The 16,288-nt window shown below is 30.0% G+C and overlaps 1 protein-coding gene across 1 annotated transcript; it reads right to left on the bottom strand.

The window, feature by feature from the left end:
* Positions 1-4,855: 4,855 nt before the first annotated feature.
* On the bottom strand, positions 4,856-5,620 carry LOC116000462 (subtilisin-like protease SBT2.4). Its single transcript, XM_031240552.1, has 3 exons — positions 5,455-5,620; positions 5,222-5,369; positions 4,856-5,148 (listed from the first exon to the last, which is right to left on the bottom strand). Exons 1-3 carry the CDS (start codon positions 5,538-5,540, stop codon positions 5,086-5,088), a joined length of 297 nt encoding a protein of 98 aa, XP_031096412.1. The 5' UTR covers positions 5,541-5,620; the 3' UTR covers positions 4,856-5,085.
* Positions 5,621-16,288: the final 10,668 nt, after the last annotated feature.

Here is a 16,288-nt window from a genome sequence, read left to right as displayed (position 1 = left end):
AAAGGCGAATTGCAAATTCTTAATTCTTAATCGGATAATAACAGGAGTGATTATTATAAATAAAGGTAAATTGCAATGATTTAGTGATTATTATAAATAAAGGAAAATTGCAATGATTTAATAAAGGCAAATTGCATACAATAAAATAGAAATTACGTGTTAATGTACATTATAAAAAAGCCAATAATTCTTAATCGATGAAAAATGGTAAATTGATTTAAAATAATAACAGGATTGATTATTATTAATAAAGGCAAATTGTAAATTATTAATTCTTAATAATAATAATAATAATAATAATAATAATAATAATAATAATAATATAATCGGATAGTAACAAGAGTGATTATTATTATTATTACGGTAAATTGATTTAAAATAATAACAGGATTGATTATTATTACATTATAAAAAACGCAAAAATTCTTATTCGGTAAGAAACTGTAAATTGATTTAAAATAATAACAGGATTGATTATTATTACATTATAAAAAAGGCAATAATTCTTAATCGGTGAAAAACGGTAAATTGATTTAAAATAATAACAGGATTGATTATTATTAATAAAGGCAAATTGCACATTATTAATTCTTAATTCTTAATAATAATAATAATAATAATAATAATAATAATAATAATAATCCGATAATAACATAATCGATTATTATTATTAATATGGTAAATTGATTTAAAATAATAACAGGATTGATAATTATTAATAAAAGACAAATTGCAAATTATTACAGAGTAATTCTTAATTAATAATTAAATAATAATAATAATAATAGTAATATAATAATAATAATAATAATAATAATAATAATCGGATAATAGCAGGAGTGATTATTATTATTATTATTATTAATCAATCAATAATTATTATTAATAAATTATTTTTAAAGCTTTCCAAATAAATTTTTATCTAATAAATTCCATACCACTTTATAAATCATGCAACCATGCAACCAATTTTACATCTTTTGTTCACTCTATCTTACCACTTTAGCTTCATACACACAAAAAAATCTACATACAATGGCCCTATTTTTGTTTTACTATAAATAAGATAAACCTCTTCAGTACTGCGTGGACAATCAAAGTACAATTGATTCGTCTTTACGAAGTCAAGAACAACCGAGGAGAAACCTTAGAATATGTGTTGGAAGATGTGGAGGTATATGTTCTTTACATATTGTTTATATATATATATATATTGAGTGGTGTATAGTATACACCACTCAATGTTATTGAGTGGTGCATTTCGTAAGTGGTGTAAACCGCACGGCCGCACGTAAGGGTGCGGCCACATTTGAATAAAATATATATATATATATATATATATATATATATATATATATATATATATATATATATATATATATATATATATATATTTTATTCAAATGTGGCCGCACCCTTACGTGCGGCCGTGCGGTTTACACCACTTACGAAATGCACCACTCAATAACATTGAGTGGTGTATACTATACACCACTCAATATATATATATATATAAACAATATGTAAAGAACATATACCTCCACATCTTCCAACACATATTCTAAGGTTTCTCCTCGGTTGTTCTTGACTTCGTAAAGACGAATCAATTGTACTTTGATTGTCCACGCAGTACTGAAGAGGTTTATCTTATTTATAGTAAAACAAAAATAGGGCCATTGTATGTAGATTTTTTTGTGTGTATGAAGCTAAAGTGGTAAGATAGAGTGAACAAAAGATGTAAAATTGGTTGCATGGTTGCATGATTTATAAAGTGGTATGGAATTTATTAGATAAAAATTTATTTGGAAAGCTTTAAAAATAATTTATTAATAATAATTATTGATTGATTAATAATAATAATAATAATAATCACTCCTGCTATTATCCGATTATTATTATTATTATTATTATTATTATTATATTACTATTATTATTATTATTATTTAATTATTAATTAAGAATTACTCTGTAATAATTTGCAATTTGTCTTTTATTAATAATTATCAATCCTGTTATTATTTTAAATCAATTTACCATATTAATAATAATAATCGATTATGTTATTATCGGATTATTATTATTATTATTATTATTATTATTATTATTATTATTAAGAATTAAGAATTAATAATGTGCAATTTGCCTTTATTAATAATAATCAATCCTGTTATTATTTTAAATCAATTTACCGTTTTTCACCGATTAAGAATTATTGCCTTTTTTATAATGTAATAATAATCAATCCTGTTATTATTTTAAATCAATTTACAGTTTCTTACCGAATAAGAATTTTTGCGTTTTTTATAATGTAATAATAATCAATCCTGTTATTATTTTAAATCAATTTACCGTAATAATAATAATAATCACTCTTGTTACTATCCGATTATATTATTATTATTATTATTATTATTATTATTATTATTATTATTATTAAGAATTAATAATTTACAATTTGCCTTTATTAATAATAATCAATCCTGTTATTATTTTAAATCAATTTACCATTTTTCATCGATTAAGAATTATTGGCTTTTTTATAATGTACATTAACACGTAATTTCTATTTTATTGTATGCAATTTGCCTTTATTAAATCATTGCAATTTTCCTTTATTTATAATAATCACTAAATCATTGCAATTTACCTTTATTTATAATAATCACTCCTGTTATTATCCGATTAAGAATTAAGAATTTGCAATTCGCCTTTATTATTAATAATATAATCACTCCTGTTATTATTTTAAATCAATTTACCATTTTTCAACAATTAAGAATTATTGCCTAATCAANATATATATATATATATATATATATATATATATATATATATATATATATATATATATATATATATATATATATATTTCCGTTTCTTATGTTTTTGTCGCTTCAATCTGATTATAATTCATGAAGATCACACCCCAGTTGTTTCATTTTTATATATTTATCTATTTGTTTGTTTTGATATGAACTAATTGAATCATAATATATATTTTTGTTGTTTTTTTTTAGGCTTTGATCTGGATTCTCAATTCTTCTGTCTTTCTTTATTATTTTTAATTTTTGAATTTATATTTGTTATATAAAATTATTGCTCATACCCTCATGAAGTTCCCACCCCAATTGTTTCATTTTTATATATTTGTCTATTTGTTTTATTTGATATGAATTAATTGAATCATAATATATATTTTTGTTGTTTCATTTTTATATATTTATCTATTTATTTGTTTGATTATTTATAATTTAACCTTTAATTTTATTATTTAAATATTTAATATAAAAATATTATCCGTGCATCGCACGGGTAAAACACTAGTTAGTATTAAATTTTCTAGTATAAGTATTAAATTTAATCTTGACCCGACGCTCTCACGAACAAAGATTCGTGAGGCGATTTTACACAAATTTTACCTTCTTTCTAATTTTATTACTTGGTAAATTTTTTTGTTTAGATATTATTTCTATAATTAATTGTTTGCACAAGATTAATTGAAGTTTGAAGGCGGTTTGTAGAACGGTGTTGCCCATAGCTTCAAAACTAGTTAGATAATCATCACTTTGAAAGTGGCGTTCAAGTGAGTAGGGCATGATTTACCTTCTAGAAAGTTAGAGATTTAATTTTTGTCAATATATACAATTTCAGTCAAACCATTCATACAAAGTTTTTGTAATGTGATTTACCTCTCCTACTATATTACAGGAGTTTACCTAGTACAGATCCTCGAGTAAATGACTACGAGTTTTCTCGTCACCAAAAAAAAAAAAAAAACTAGAGGATCATGCCTGTCATGACTTAATTATTAAACCATTTTTAGTTCATTTTAGTTTTAGTATATACGTTGAGTGTAAATAATTAATTAATATCCTTTTCTACTTGATAATTAGTTTCTTTAATTATTCATTTTGATTATATCATGATCTTGAACATGTGCATGCATTCCAGCTGCTAAAGATACACCCCATTACATATACACACAACATGACATATATATAGCTATAGCCAATGATATACTATACATACATAGAGGTGGGCCGGGGACAGTAACAAATAACATAAATGAAGGGAAAAAAATAAGAAAAAAGAAAAAGATGGAAGATAATAAGAATGCATGTGAAGAGAGTAGTACACCCAACAACAATGTCAGGCTTTAGCATCAAACTTTGTTGAAAAATGGAAGCATTGCAAGCAACTCTCCTATCCTGCTTTATAACCTTAACTAGATAAAGTGCAGCTAGTAGCACCTCAATACCCTAGCTACTACTATCGAACATTATTATTGTTTCACATCAACCCCCCACCCACCTCCTATGTATGTATCACTCATTCACTCTACATAACCACGAGACTAGTGAAAGACATAAATCGTAAGACATGTCTTAACAGGCCTGCAGACCCTTAAATGCTTGTACACTAATGTTATAATAAGACCAGACTACTAGTAAAGACGGAATAAGAATATAAATTTATTTTGAATTGATTGAAAAAGTTGTGTTGTATCCCAAAACTAATGCAATACATTTTATAAGTTTGTACATTATCGTCTATACAAGATACATTAAAAAAGAAAAGAAAGAGAGAGAGAGCTTGGTTTTAAGTTTTATTTAACTACATTTATGTAGATCATCACCACCTCAATGAAGCACTCATATCATCAAATTTTTAATCACTATTATATATTCTTGCATCACCACTAATTAACTAGCTAATATTTTTTTCCGATCTAACTCGATTTTCAATCAATCGCCATTCTTTCGTTATTTTACATTTTTACTACATTAATCTCATTTTACGAGTTCTCTCCATCCAAACATGACATTAGAAAAATAAATGAGCTCAAAAACAAGGGTTTTAATAAAAACATAACTAACATCAAATATTAAAATATTTAATAATTAAGCTACATATAATAATAATGGCCTTAATTTATTTGGATTTAGTTTAAACTATAAACTATGTGGCTTATCATCATCATATCATATTTCCGATCCTACTAATAAAAATGGCCGGGAGATAAAGCCTATGGGGGCAATTTCTCCGGCACAGTACAGTTTCAGATCTATCTTCTGCCCTCCCAGATTATGCAAGCTCTTGATTCTTCTCCACAACCCTCACTTCCTTGGCTGATCTAAGCACATTCGCCTGCATATATGTTTATGTTTATATAATCATATTTACAATAAATAAGAGATAAATTTTGTTTAAAATAAAAAACCTGATGGTCAGTAATTTGAACAGCAAATGCATCAACAATAGCGAGCGAGAGTGTCTTGTTATAGGTGCCAGGCTCCAAAGTAGTGGCTAAGAACTCATCGTGTTTCTTGCTTAAGTACAGATCTAGTTCATGGCTTCCCTTTTTTGTACTGCCATTATATTATATTTTCAGTAAATAATATAATTAATGGGCGTGGAAATTAAAATATAAAAAATAAAATGGAATGAATAAACCTGTTGGATCGAAGGCGCTCGTATTCGGGGTCGCGATTCATGAACACGAAGTAAAGCTCGGCCGTCGTCGTCTCTTTACTTGCCATTATCTATCTCTGCTGCTTAATTGCCACTAGCTAAGCTACCCACATGATGCCTATATATATACACACAAACAGCAACACTAGTACACTACAACCTAACACTCACTCCCTTTCTTTTCTTTTTTTGCTTAATAATAAATCACATATATATGGTGTAGAAAAAAAAAAAAAAAAACAAACTGAAAGCCCCACTTATGCCTAGCAACTAATGTTATATTTATTTTATCTACTTCTCAGTAGTACCATATGTTCCCTAGAACGGGTAAATTGTGAGTACTCAGTTAGTTTCAAATTCTTAACACAATATGTGCGATAATCACTGTTACAAAAATTCCCGCCTAAACCGCCTAGGCACCCGTCTAGGCACTAGGCGCTCCTAGACCGAGGCGAATTGTTCCCTAGGGTGGCCGACCGCTTAGGAGGCCGCCGACCGCCTAACTCGGCCGACTAGGCCGAATTTGGCCGAGTTAACTCGCTCAAATCGGCAGAGTTAACCGAGTTAACTCGAGCGAGTCGGCCTTGTTAATTTTATTATTATATTTATATAAGTAAGAGAAGTAAGAGATATATATATATAATATATATAATATAATATATGACAAACACCCATACACATGAATTAATTTTTTATTTTTATAGGTCGCCGCCTAGAACAGCCTAGATACCACCTAGGCGCCGCCTAGACCGCTTAGGCACTAGGCACTAGTTTACCGCCCGACTAGCGCCTAGCGCCTACTGCAACCATGCCTATAATACAAGAAGCCGACTCCACTTTCATTACTCAACTCTTCCCATTGAGCATTAGGTCAATTCTCAACGGGATTATTTGAACCCTCGAATTGCGTTGAAAGATACCTTAGATACGTATATTTTTCTTTTTTCATTTGATCAAAACCTTATAATGGGAAGGAGATAAAAGGGTAAGTGGGTATTGGGTAACCATATAGAGCTTAATATTATTACATATGCCGGTTAGGATCTCAAAAAATGACAAGATGATGAGATAGTCTAAAATCTATTGGGTGTCAATGGGATTGGCCGAGTTTAGTTCCTGTTCAATTTGACAAATGGCAATGTAACTTACGATAGATGTGATTAAATGGTTAATATTCAAATAATTATCACTAATTAATTTTTATGAGAATCAGAGTGACCCATTAAAAAATAAGCATAGTGAAATGCACATACCCATCAAAACTTTTGGTTAAGTTAAAAGAAAATTTGTCCTATCCATTCCTAATTTCATCTATACTCACATGGGTTATTTATTATACTTTTGATAAGGCCCTCTTTGGACAGTCATTATACCGTGGACCATGGTCCACAATGGATCATGGTTGATACTGCAGTTGCGTTGAAAGGATATTGCAGTTGTATTAAAAGGGAACTACAGTTACGCAGAACAGAGGCCGTGTCATCCATCTGGAACTGCAGTTGTGTTGAACGGATACTGCAGTTGTGTTGAAAAGATACTGCAATTGTGTTGAACGGATACTGCAGTTGTGTTGAACAGATGAACGACCTCTGTTCCGTGCAACTACAGTATCCTTTCAACACAACTGCAATATCTTTTCAACACAACTACAGTATCCGTTTAACACAACTGCAGTGTCAGCTATGATCATGGTCCACAGTATAATTTGCGCTCTTTGGAGGTTCGAAAGTGTAGGGTTGACCTCGCTAGCAGAAATACAAAATTAATTAAAATGGGAAATGATGTTTGATCACCTTAAACGATGGTTAGGGGCGAAGTTTAATTTCTCTTGACCTAGGGTTTTGCAATTATATGGCATTATAATATTACTTACCACACGTCCACACGCTTACCAGTTACCATAGAAAAGTCAACAATTCAGAGTTGACAAAATGTACAATAATTAATATGACATGATCCCAAGTCGTCTCTTATTATTATATAATAAGGTAAGGTATATTAAAATATACCAAGGCCAATTACATATACAATAAAAAACTTATAAGATAAACAAATTAAATATTAATAGTTTAGGGTATATCAATATCCCTAAACTCTTTTTTCTGAAAACAATATAATATCCCTAAACTCTAATCTTAAAAAAAGATACTTGTACCATCCAGAGTATATATATATTCATCATATGATTTAAATTTCGATTTAAGTAAAAGTTCAATACTGTTGCTTGAAATATATGATTTGTACTAATTGTTTAGAATTAATATAAAAAAAAGTAACAACAATTAATTAATAAATAAAAAGTAAAATGAAAATACATGTAATATAAATACAAAAAAAATTAAAAATTTTATATTTTACTGGAAGTTATAATTTGAGTCTTATTTTACTTATTTGATCTGATCCGATAATGGTCAGTCCAATTGTACATTGAACAAAGGGAATGTATGGATAAAAGGTTTTGTGGATGCCCAATGGTAGCTGATGAGAAGCAACTGAATAATATTATAGTGCATCGGAATGAATTTTGAAAAAATAGGTAATGAATAAAACAGGTTGCTTAGTATTATATGCTCTATTATTTGATTTTCTAAAAGAATATACTTTAAAAAACCATGTTTTTCCAGTGTTTGGTTGGTTTAAAAATCAGAATAAATATGAAATACGTCATATATTTTTAAAAGACTATAAATATCTTTATAGAAAATACTACTACTACTACGGAATAATCAAATACCGAGAACAATATTCTTGAGAACAAAATACATTAACAAACAATAGAATAGAATTGTTCTCAGGAATTTTATTCTCGCCTATTCCTTGAACTAAACATGTTGTTATATAAATGAATGGCTTTCCATATATGTTTACTTGCACGAAAGGGGTACGTAATCAAGTAGATACATGAAGTATGGTTTTAGTATCTGAATGTCACGAGTTTAATTCTTAATATTAACACTTTATTGGTCGATTCTCGTCGCACTATGTAGTTACATTTCTTGTAAAGTTTATAATCTATTACACATAAATGAAGTTTATTTAGTACACACCTTTGAATAATTATAGCGTATTTCTATCTTCACGAAAAAAAAAAATCCATGTTTTACTTGGTCATTGCATAGATCTAATTGGGGAGTTCACATCTAACTCGCTTAATGTACACTATACAAGTTTATATACATTATTATATTGACTCCATTAATTAAATGCAGCATTTCATGGATTCCTCGTTGGTTATCGTGCCTCGTAATTAAAACTCTTTTTTTTTTTTTTTGAAACACCGTAATTAAAACTCTAATTCACCAAAAGCTAAGGCATCTAAAATATCATTCAAAAAAAATAATTAAAAGTTGCAAGCATAAACAACTTGGAATCAATGGTGAAATTTAAAAAGAAAGACATAGATTGAGTCTCACTAACATAAAATATAGTTTTTTTTTAAAAAAAAAAACATAAAATACAGTTTTATTACAGTATATTAAAAGTATTGCTTCAAAAAAAAATTAAAAACATTTTTAATACCTTAAAGGTTTATTTTTTGAATGTAAATTGTTTGAGTGATGAAGATGCATTATTTAGTAGTATTTGATATACTACAAAATAATAAACTAGCTTTCAGTACACAAATAATGTACCTTCAGTATATTAAAAATATACATTTATTCCTAGTCTATAATTTATATAATTTGCCCCAAATTGTATTATATTGCTGTTGTTGAAAAAATAAAATAAAAGCTCCAACTCAAGTATATTTCCTGCACGAACATCTTGATTCCGGACCTAGTAAATTTCATAACATAATGGTCAAATTTAATTGCTGTTTTTTTTGGTTGGTATGGCAAATGTTTCATTCCTATTTATTTTAAAAAAATATATATTCTTTTCATTTTTACAATATAAGTAAAAGAAAATAAATAATTATATTTGTTAAAACATTTATCAATTAAAATAATTAAATTATAGTTTTCTATGATATGATGTCCAAAAAGAAAAATCTCAAGACCTCATAGTTATAGGGGACGGATTTCGTCTTCAACGGAATTAAATACTTGGAAAACACTTTTTTTTTTAAAAATAAAATAAAATAAAATAAATTCTACACTACATAGTAGTAAAATTATTACTTTATTTACAAAAATTTCCCATCATTCTTTTATTATTTATAATAATCAACATTCTTACTACAAAACAACAAACAAATACTCAGAGTAATTCGGAGTATTGATCCACAGGAAAGTGGAGATAAGCACTAGTTACTAATCTATTCACAAGAAGCTAATGCTAACGTAAATGAAAGATGATTCAATACAATCAAAAAGTAGTAAATTAAAAACAAGCTAAGGTAAGCAAATTTGGGCATACAAGAAAACGAATGTGTGATTCTAGGGGGTCAATTGTTTAATCACCTAGTATCAATCTATAATGAAATACTTAATTTGCTTTTAAACAACGAACTATGAAAGATTGCATATATACAAATGGGAGGAATTACTCCCATAATTTCAACCTAAATAAGGTAAGTGAATATATTCATTCCTGTGAGGTAGTCACCACATGCAAGAACAAGAAATCAAAATAAAATTCTTTAGCCAAAATGCCCCCTCCCGATGTATGTGAAATAGCTAAGTGCAAATATGGGTGCTCTAATTTATACAATAACTCTCATTAATACACAAAAGTGATGAGCACAAATGATGAGTGTAAAAAGGGTGTAATGTCATTCCGCTGAGGATTGGTGTTATGGCACGAAACTGTGTGAATTACCAGGCACTAAAGTATATGAATTTATAGAATCCAAGTAACAAAGACTGAATGATGTGGAATAAAAGAAAGCAATTGATTAAGGTGAAAACTATATGATAAAGGTATGGGCCAGATTAGGGGGATTGTAACCTTGATATTCTAACAAACTCAGGATTAGGGAAAGAATAATTAACCAAGGGATATATGGACAATGCACAAAAGAATTCTACTCGGCTACTTTCGTAATCAATAAGAGAATTAGGCTAAAATTGCCCCACTGTCGTGATGCATCAATTATAACCTTAAACACCTAAGCATTGTAAGCCCCCAAAATTACCTCTACTTTCATAGCAGGAAAATTAGGTTGAAATTGGTAAGGCTCGAGGTCTCCATCCAACTTTCGTTGTAATGAATCCCTCTCCTAGACTAGCAATTAATTGTGGCCATCAATCAATAACAAGTAGAAAGAAATCCCCAAATCAACATAAACCCTAGGTAAAAGATTCAATCCCTTTATGCAATTAATTACCAATTGAACATCAAGATTAACAATGGATCCCTAATCCAAACCCATAAACGAACTACTCCCGCATGATGGGAGTAAACAAAACAAAGCAATAATTAATAACCATAAACATTGCAAGAAATATAAAGGAAAGAGAAACTTAACTGATAAATAACAAATCCAACTTCAATCCAAGATTCCAAGCTTGAAATAAAATAATGTAAAACTAGTCTAAACTATGCTTGGGAAATATAAACTAAAAGCTAGGGTTCAGAACTCTGTAAGGGAACCTCCTTTAATTGTAGAGAATAGGTCAAATATATAGGAGGTAGATGGGCCTTGGCCCATTAGGCATCTTCCAATTCTTTTCCAACTTGTATTCTTCCTTGTAATTCCTTTTTCTTCCAGAACTTGTCCAAAATGTTCCAATATTCTTCCTTTGTTGTTCCTTGTAGATAATTCAGCACTTGGACAATATAACACAAACAGTTTCCAATTTCACTAGGATACAGAAAATAACATTCAAAACAACTAGAATAAGGGGTGAATAATTGTACAAAATAGCAGATATCAAAAAGCAAGGAAACATATAATTTGGATCTTTAATTACAAGTATAAATAATATAAATCACAATTGCAACACAAGAGATGAAACCCAATTATATATATTTCATTAAAAAATTTAAGAACAAGGCACATAGGTTCATATACTCATTTCACCCAAAAAATTCCAAAGTTACTTTAGCTAACCATGGTTAATATGGTCTCTATTATAGAAGTGTTAATGAAAATGCAAGAAACAAAGAAAGTCGAGTGAAATAGAAGAGATTATGATCTCCCGAAGGATGTTCTTCCGATTTTTTCTTTTGCCTTTTGGTGTGAATTGAAGTTTCCAAACTTCTATTTTCTACCTTGATATGATTCTCCTCTTCAAAGGTGTGGATCTCTCCTTTTTCCTTTGGAATATGAAGAATCACTATTATTTCTCACACCACTAAGTCTAGGGTTTGAAGAGAAATGGTGTTATATATAGTGGGATACAAATATATGTGTAGGGTCTACTTCTAATTTGCGTTGGGTCAAAGTATATTCTGGTTCTTCATAGTGAGACGAAGAGATTGATAAATTGTACGATTGGAACGAATAATAAGTAAATGAGAAATTGATTCTCAAAGTAGATTCATTTGAGTTAGAAAATGAAGGCACGTAGAAAGGCTTAGAACAAGCACTCGTCACACATTGAAAAAATAATGGGATTTGCATCACTATATATATATACAAGACCCTTTTAGACGGATGTCGAATTAAATTCGAATTAATTCAAATTTTAAATTTTAGAATTAATTTTCAGAATAAATATTTGTCTAATACTACGGAATTAAATTCGAATTAATTCCAATTTTAAATTTTAGAATTAATTTTCAGAATAAATATTTGTTTGTTATGAAGGTTACAGGGCGGTTTTAAAACCAGTGTAAATGTCATGATAATTGATAAATGCTAGTTAATCCTTCTATCTCATATATAAGCTTCATTGAGCAATTGAATTTTCACAAGAACATATACCGCCTACATTTTGCTCTCAAAAATCTCTGCTCATCATCTTCCTCCAAAATTGATGTGTGCATACTTCATACCATTGTTCTAGTTTGCTGGAATTATTGTTTGAGTGCTCAAACCATAAGTTGTAGTTCGTTTTATCCTGGGAAACCTAGGCTACAAGGCTTCTAGCACCAAAAGGGGAGTAGCAAATAAGGTTTTAAGGAAAGAGTGTTTCGTTCAACTTGAACTAAACCCTAACTTTTCATTTTCTTGTGCTTGTTATTTATTAGAAATAATCTTTCCTTAGGGTTATATTCCCAACAATATATAGCACACATAAAATCTAAACATATTTCGGATATTCAGACAGGTCTGGGAAAATTTTACAACCTCCAACCCAGTTATAAATACCTGACATTTAGCTCACGACGGGTCGAATAACCCATATTCGGGTTCGTATACCCATTAGCCTTGATTTTTTGGTTTTAGGTTTGAAAGTTTTTTTAGGTTTTCCGGGCTATGCACAAGCTTAATTCTTATTACTCTAGTATTGTAAAATTTTATAGTAGGGGAAAAAAATTCTTACTTGATATGAATAGTGATCTCATGATTAACAAGGAAAGTTCTTACCACTTAAACTACTTCAACCTTTTGATATAATAATGCTACTTAATATATATACACTCACGCGCGCTTTTCAAAGTTAATATTTTTGTTTAAAATAATATGTTAACCATTAATCTCAAAATAAAAAATTAATATAATTTTCTACAAAATTAAAAATTTATAAGACTTTAATGACATTTGAACTTGTACTATTAAAACATTTTATAAGACTTGTAATATTATTTGATAACTTATAAATACTATAAAGTTTATTATATAATTTATAAAGTTCATGCTAGATTTTGTCCGGGCCTAGACCCAGGTCTGGATTGCCTGAGATGGTTCCGAGCTGGGCTCTGGGCTATTTTTTTTATAAGACCTGAACCGACCCTCTATAAGCGAGTTCAGGTTTAGATAAGCACATTGAAGCTCAGGCTTTTTTGGACCGATTCAGAATTGGTTCAACTTTGAACCAGCCCGTGGCCACCTCTGCCATAAATATTTCATATAAAAACTCGTTTGTTGTTGCATGTATAATAGGACTCTAATTTATATATATGCAATAACACCTACCTTAACTCATGCGTGTTCCATAACATTTTTCAAAGATTTATTTTTTCAATAAAATTTAATAGAAATTTGATTCGATTAATTTCATTGGTGAGATAGAATATAATTGTACTCCATAATACATAAATAAAATACAGACTAAATAAATAAATCGAACGTGTAAGACTGACTGACATCAGTCGGTCACATGGTAGGAACAATGATGAATAAGTACAAAGTACTTTCTCAAGTTTTCAGTACTATACGACCCAATAAATGAAATTCAGAGGGTGCACTGATTGTCTCACACGTGCGACAACAAACAAATGAACAATAACACTGATTTTAGCACATAATTAAGGTTGCATTTTATTTTGTCCACCCTGATTGCTTCTCATTATATTTTACACATGACAGTTTAATTATATATACACTAATGCAAATCCACGTCTATTTTTAATGTGGGACAAAAGAAATAATACTCGGTATAATTAAAAAATCCTCCCAATTTGATACACTACACTTTGAAAATTATTAACTTCACATTCACTTATTACTTATTTTGAACCTATAATATATCAAATTAAACCTCATAATTATAAAAACTTTTATCTACTTTGATGAAATCCAAATTAGAAGTGGATCTACTGAAAATTAATTATAATTACAAAATAATTGTAATTCTTTTTCATTTGGCGCATAGCAAAAACTAGCCGCCCTGGAGCCACTACTATTGAATGCTTGAGTATCCTTGGATCATTGAGAGGCAAGCTAGGGGAGAGCCATATCTAATGAAGCTTTACATGAGAGGAAGGTGTGATCCATTGTCTCCTCTGTTTGGTTACATCTTTATGGTTGAAGCTCTGGCTTCAAAGAAGCTTTCTCATGGCTCAAGGATTGTACTAGTACGAGTAAGACTGGAATCTAATTGCACAGAAGTAATTCAAGTCCTAGCCATAAAATCTCTCAGTCTTTCTTATCTTAATCATTTTTATTTCCACTGCTTTTTCCTTATGTCACGCTTTAGCTTAGTCTCTTGTTGTCATATAAAGTGTTCAGTGAATCAGGTGGCTCATACTTTGACTATCTAGAGCATCTGACTCTGAATCTAGGGTTCAATCTTGAAATGGCATTCCTGCAGATTTCGTTGCTCCTTTTTGGCTCTAATTTTCCAATAACAGGTTTTTTTTATGTCAAAAAATTATAAATTTTTTCTAACAATTTTACTGTATAATTTGTTTTTATAGCACCTTAATTACCCACGCTATTTTCGATATGATCTCTTTCTCAGCTTCAATATTTCTGGTGTCAATATATATATATGTGTGTGAGAGAGAGAGAACTAGCTAAATCATTGCACCATGCCACTTGGATCCGCAACGTAACCACCATACGCCATGCATATATAATTGCGAACCATGCACAATTCATAGCTTAGCTTAGCTTCATTATTTTAATTTCCCATATATATATATATATATATATATATATATATATATATATATAGAATTTTATTCAAATGTGGCCGCGCCCTTACGTGCGGCCGTGCGGTTTACACCACTCAATGTTAAGAAATGCACCACTCAATGTTATTGAGTGGTGCATTTCATATTTAAGAAACACACCACTCAATGTATTGAGTGGTGTATTTCGTAACATTGAGTGGTGCATTTCTTAACATTGACTGGTGTAAACCGCACGGCCGCACGTAAGGGCGCGGCCACACCTGAACATGACCCTATATATATATATATATATATATATATATATATATATATATATATATATATATATATATATAGGGTCATGTTCAGGTGTGGCCGCGCCCTTACGTGCGGCCGTGCGGTTTACACCAGTCAATGTTAAGAAATGCACCACTCAATGTTACGAAATACACCACTCAATACATTGAGTGGTGTGTTTCTTAAATATGAAATGCACCACTCAATAACATTGAGTGGTGCATTTCTTAACATTGAGTGGTGTAAACCGCACGGCCGCACGTAAGGGCGCGGCCACATTTGAATAAAATTCTATATATATATATATATATATATATATATATATATATATATNATATATATATATATATATATATAGCCAGCCAGGTTAGCCGCAAACCATGACGACGTAAGTTCGTCCAGTTGATCATTGTCTCATCTCTAGCGTACATACAAGCTAAGCCTAAACGCACTCGATCACTCCTTCATTTTCACCCACGTGAGCGCCAGCCACCCTCCTTGTACGTAGGCTACCATGGAGGGCGGCCTGGTCGAGCCAACCATTTTAGCTAAAGCATGATCAAGTTAGCTAGCCAGTTGGCCTATTCATTCTCCGATCGGTTGGTTAATATATATGGCATAATTAAACAAGAACTAAACTGTTAATTAGGTTGGGTTAACACATGCATGGTGCTACACTTAATATTAATTCCTTATTTATACATACACTGATAGTCTGATACACACTATTGGAGTTGAAGTGGTTAGACCTATGAGATATATTTATATATTAAGTTATTAACTTCACAAAGAAATGGCAATAAATTAATTAGTAAGGAGCTAAAAATGTTCACCTCACCAAAACAAGCGGATGACAATTTCAAAAGCCCCTATGGTTATGCAAAATTTCACGGTGAAACCAATTCCTCCCCATCTTTAACGCCAACTAATTACACTTAGGTATGTATATATATACATATTTCACAGGTTGTTTATCGTAGCAGTGAATAATAATAAAACAAAAATAAATTAACCATGGCCAGACTTACCGTCTCCGTTGCCCTTCTCTTCTTCTTTTTCGCCTTCCTCTCACCATCGGTGGCTCGTATTCAGATCAGTAAACCCAAATATGACGTCATCGTTCGCCAACTCA

Source organism: Ipomoea triloba, chromosome 12 (assembly GCF_003576645.1).
Source record: "Ipomoea triloba cultivar NCNSP0323 chromosome 12, ASM357664v1".
Lineage (NCBI taxonomy): Eukaryota > Viridiplantae > Streptophyta > Magnoliopsida > Solanales > Convolvulaceae > Ipomoea > Ipomoea triloba.
This window is presented reverse-complemented; position numbering and strand designations above follow the sequence as displayed.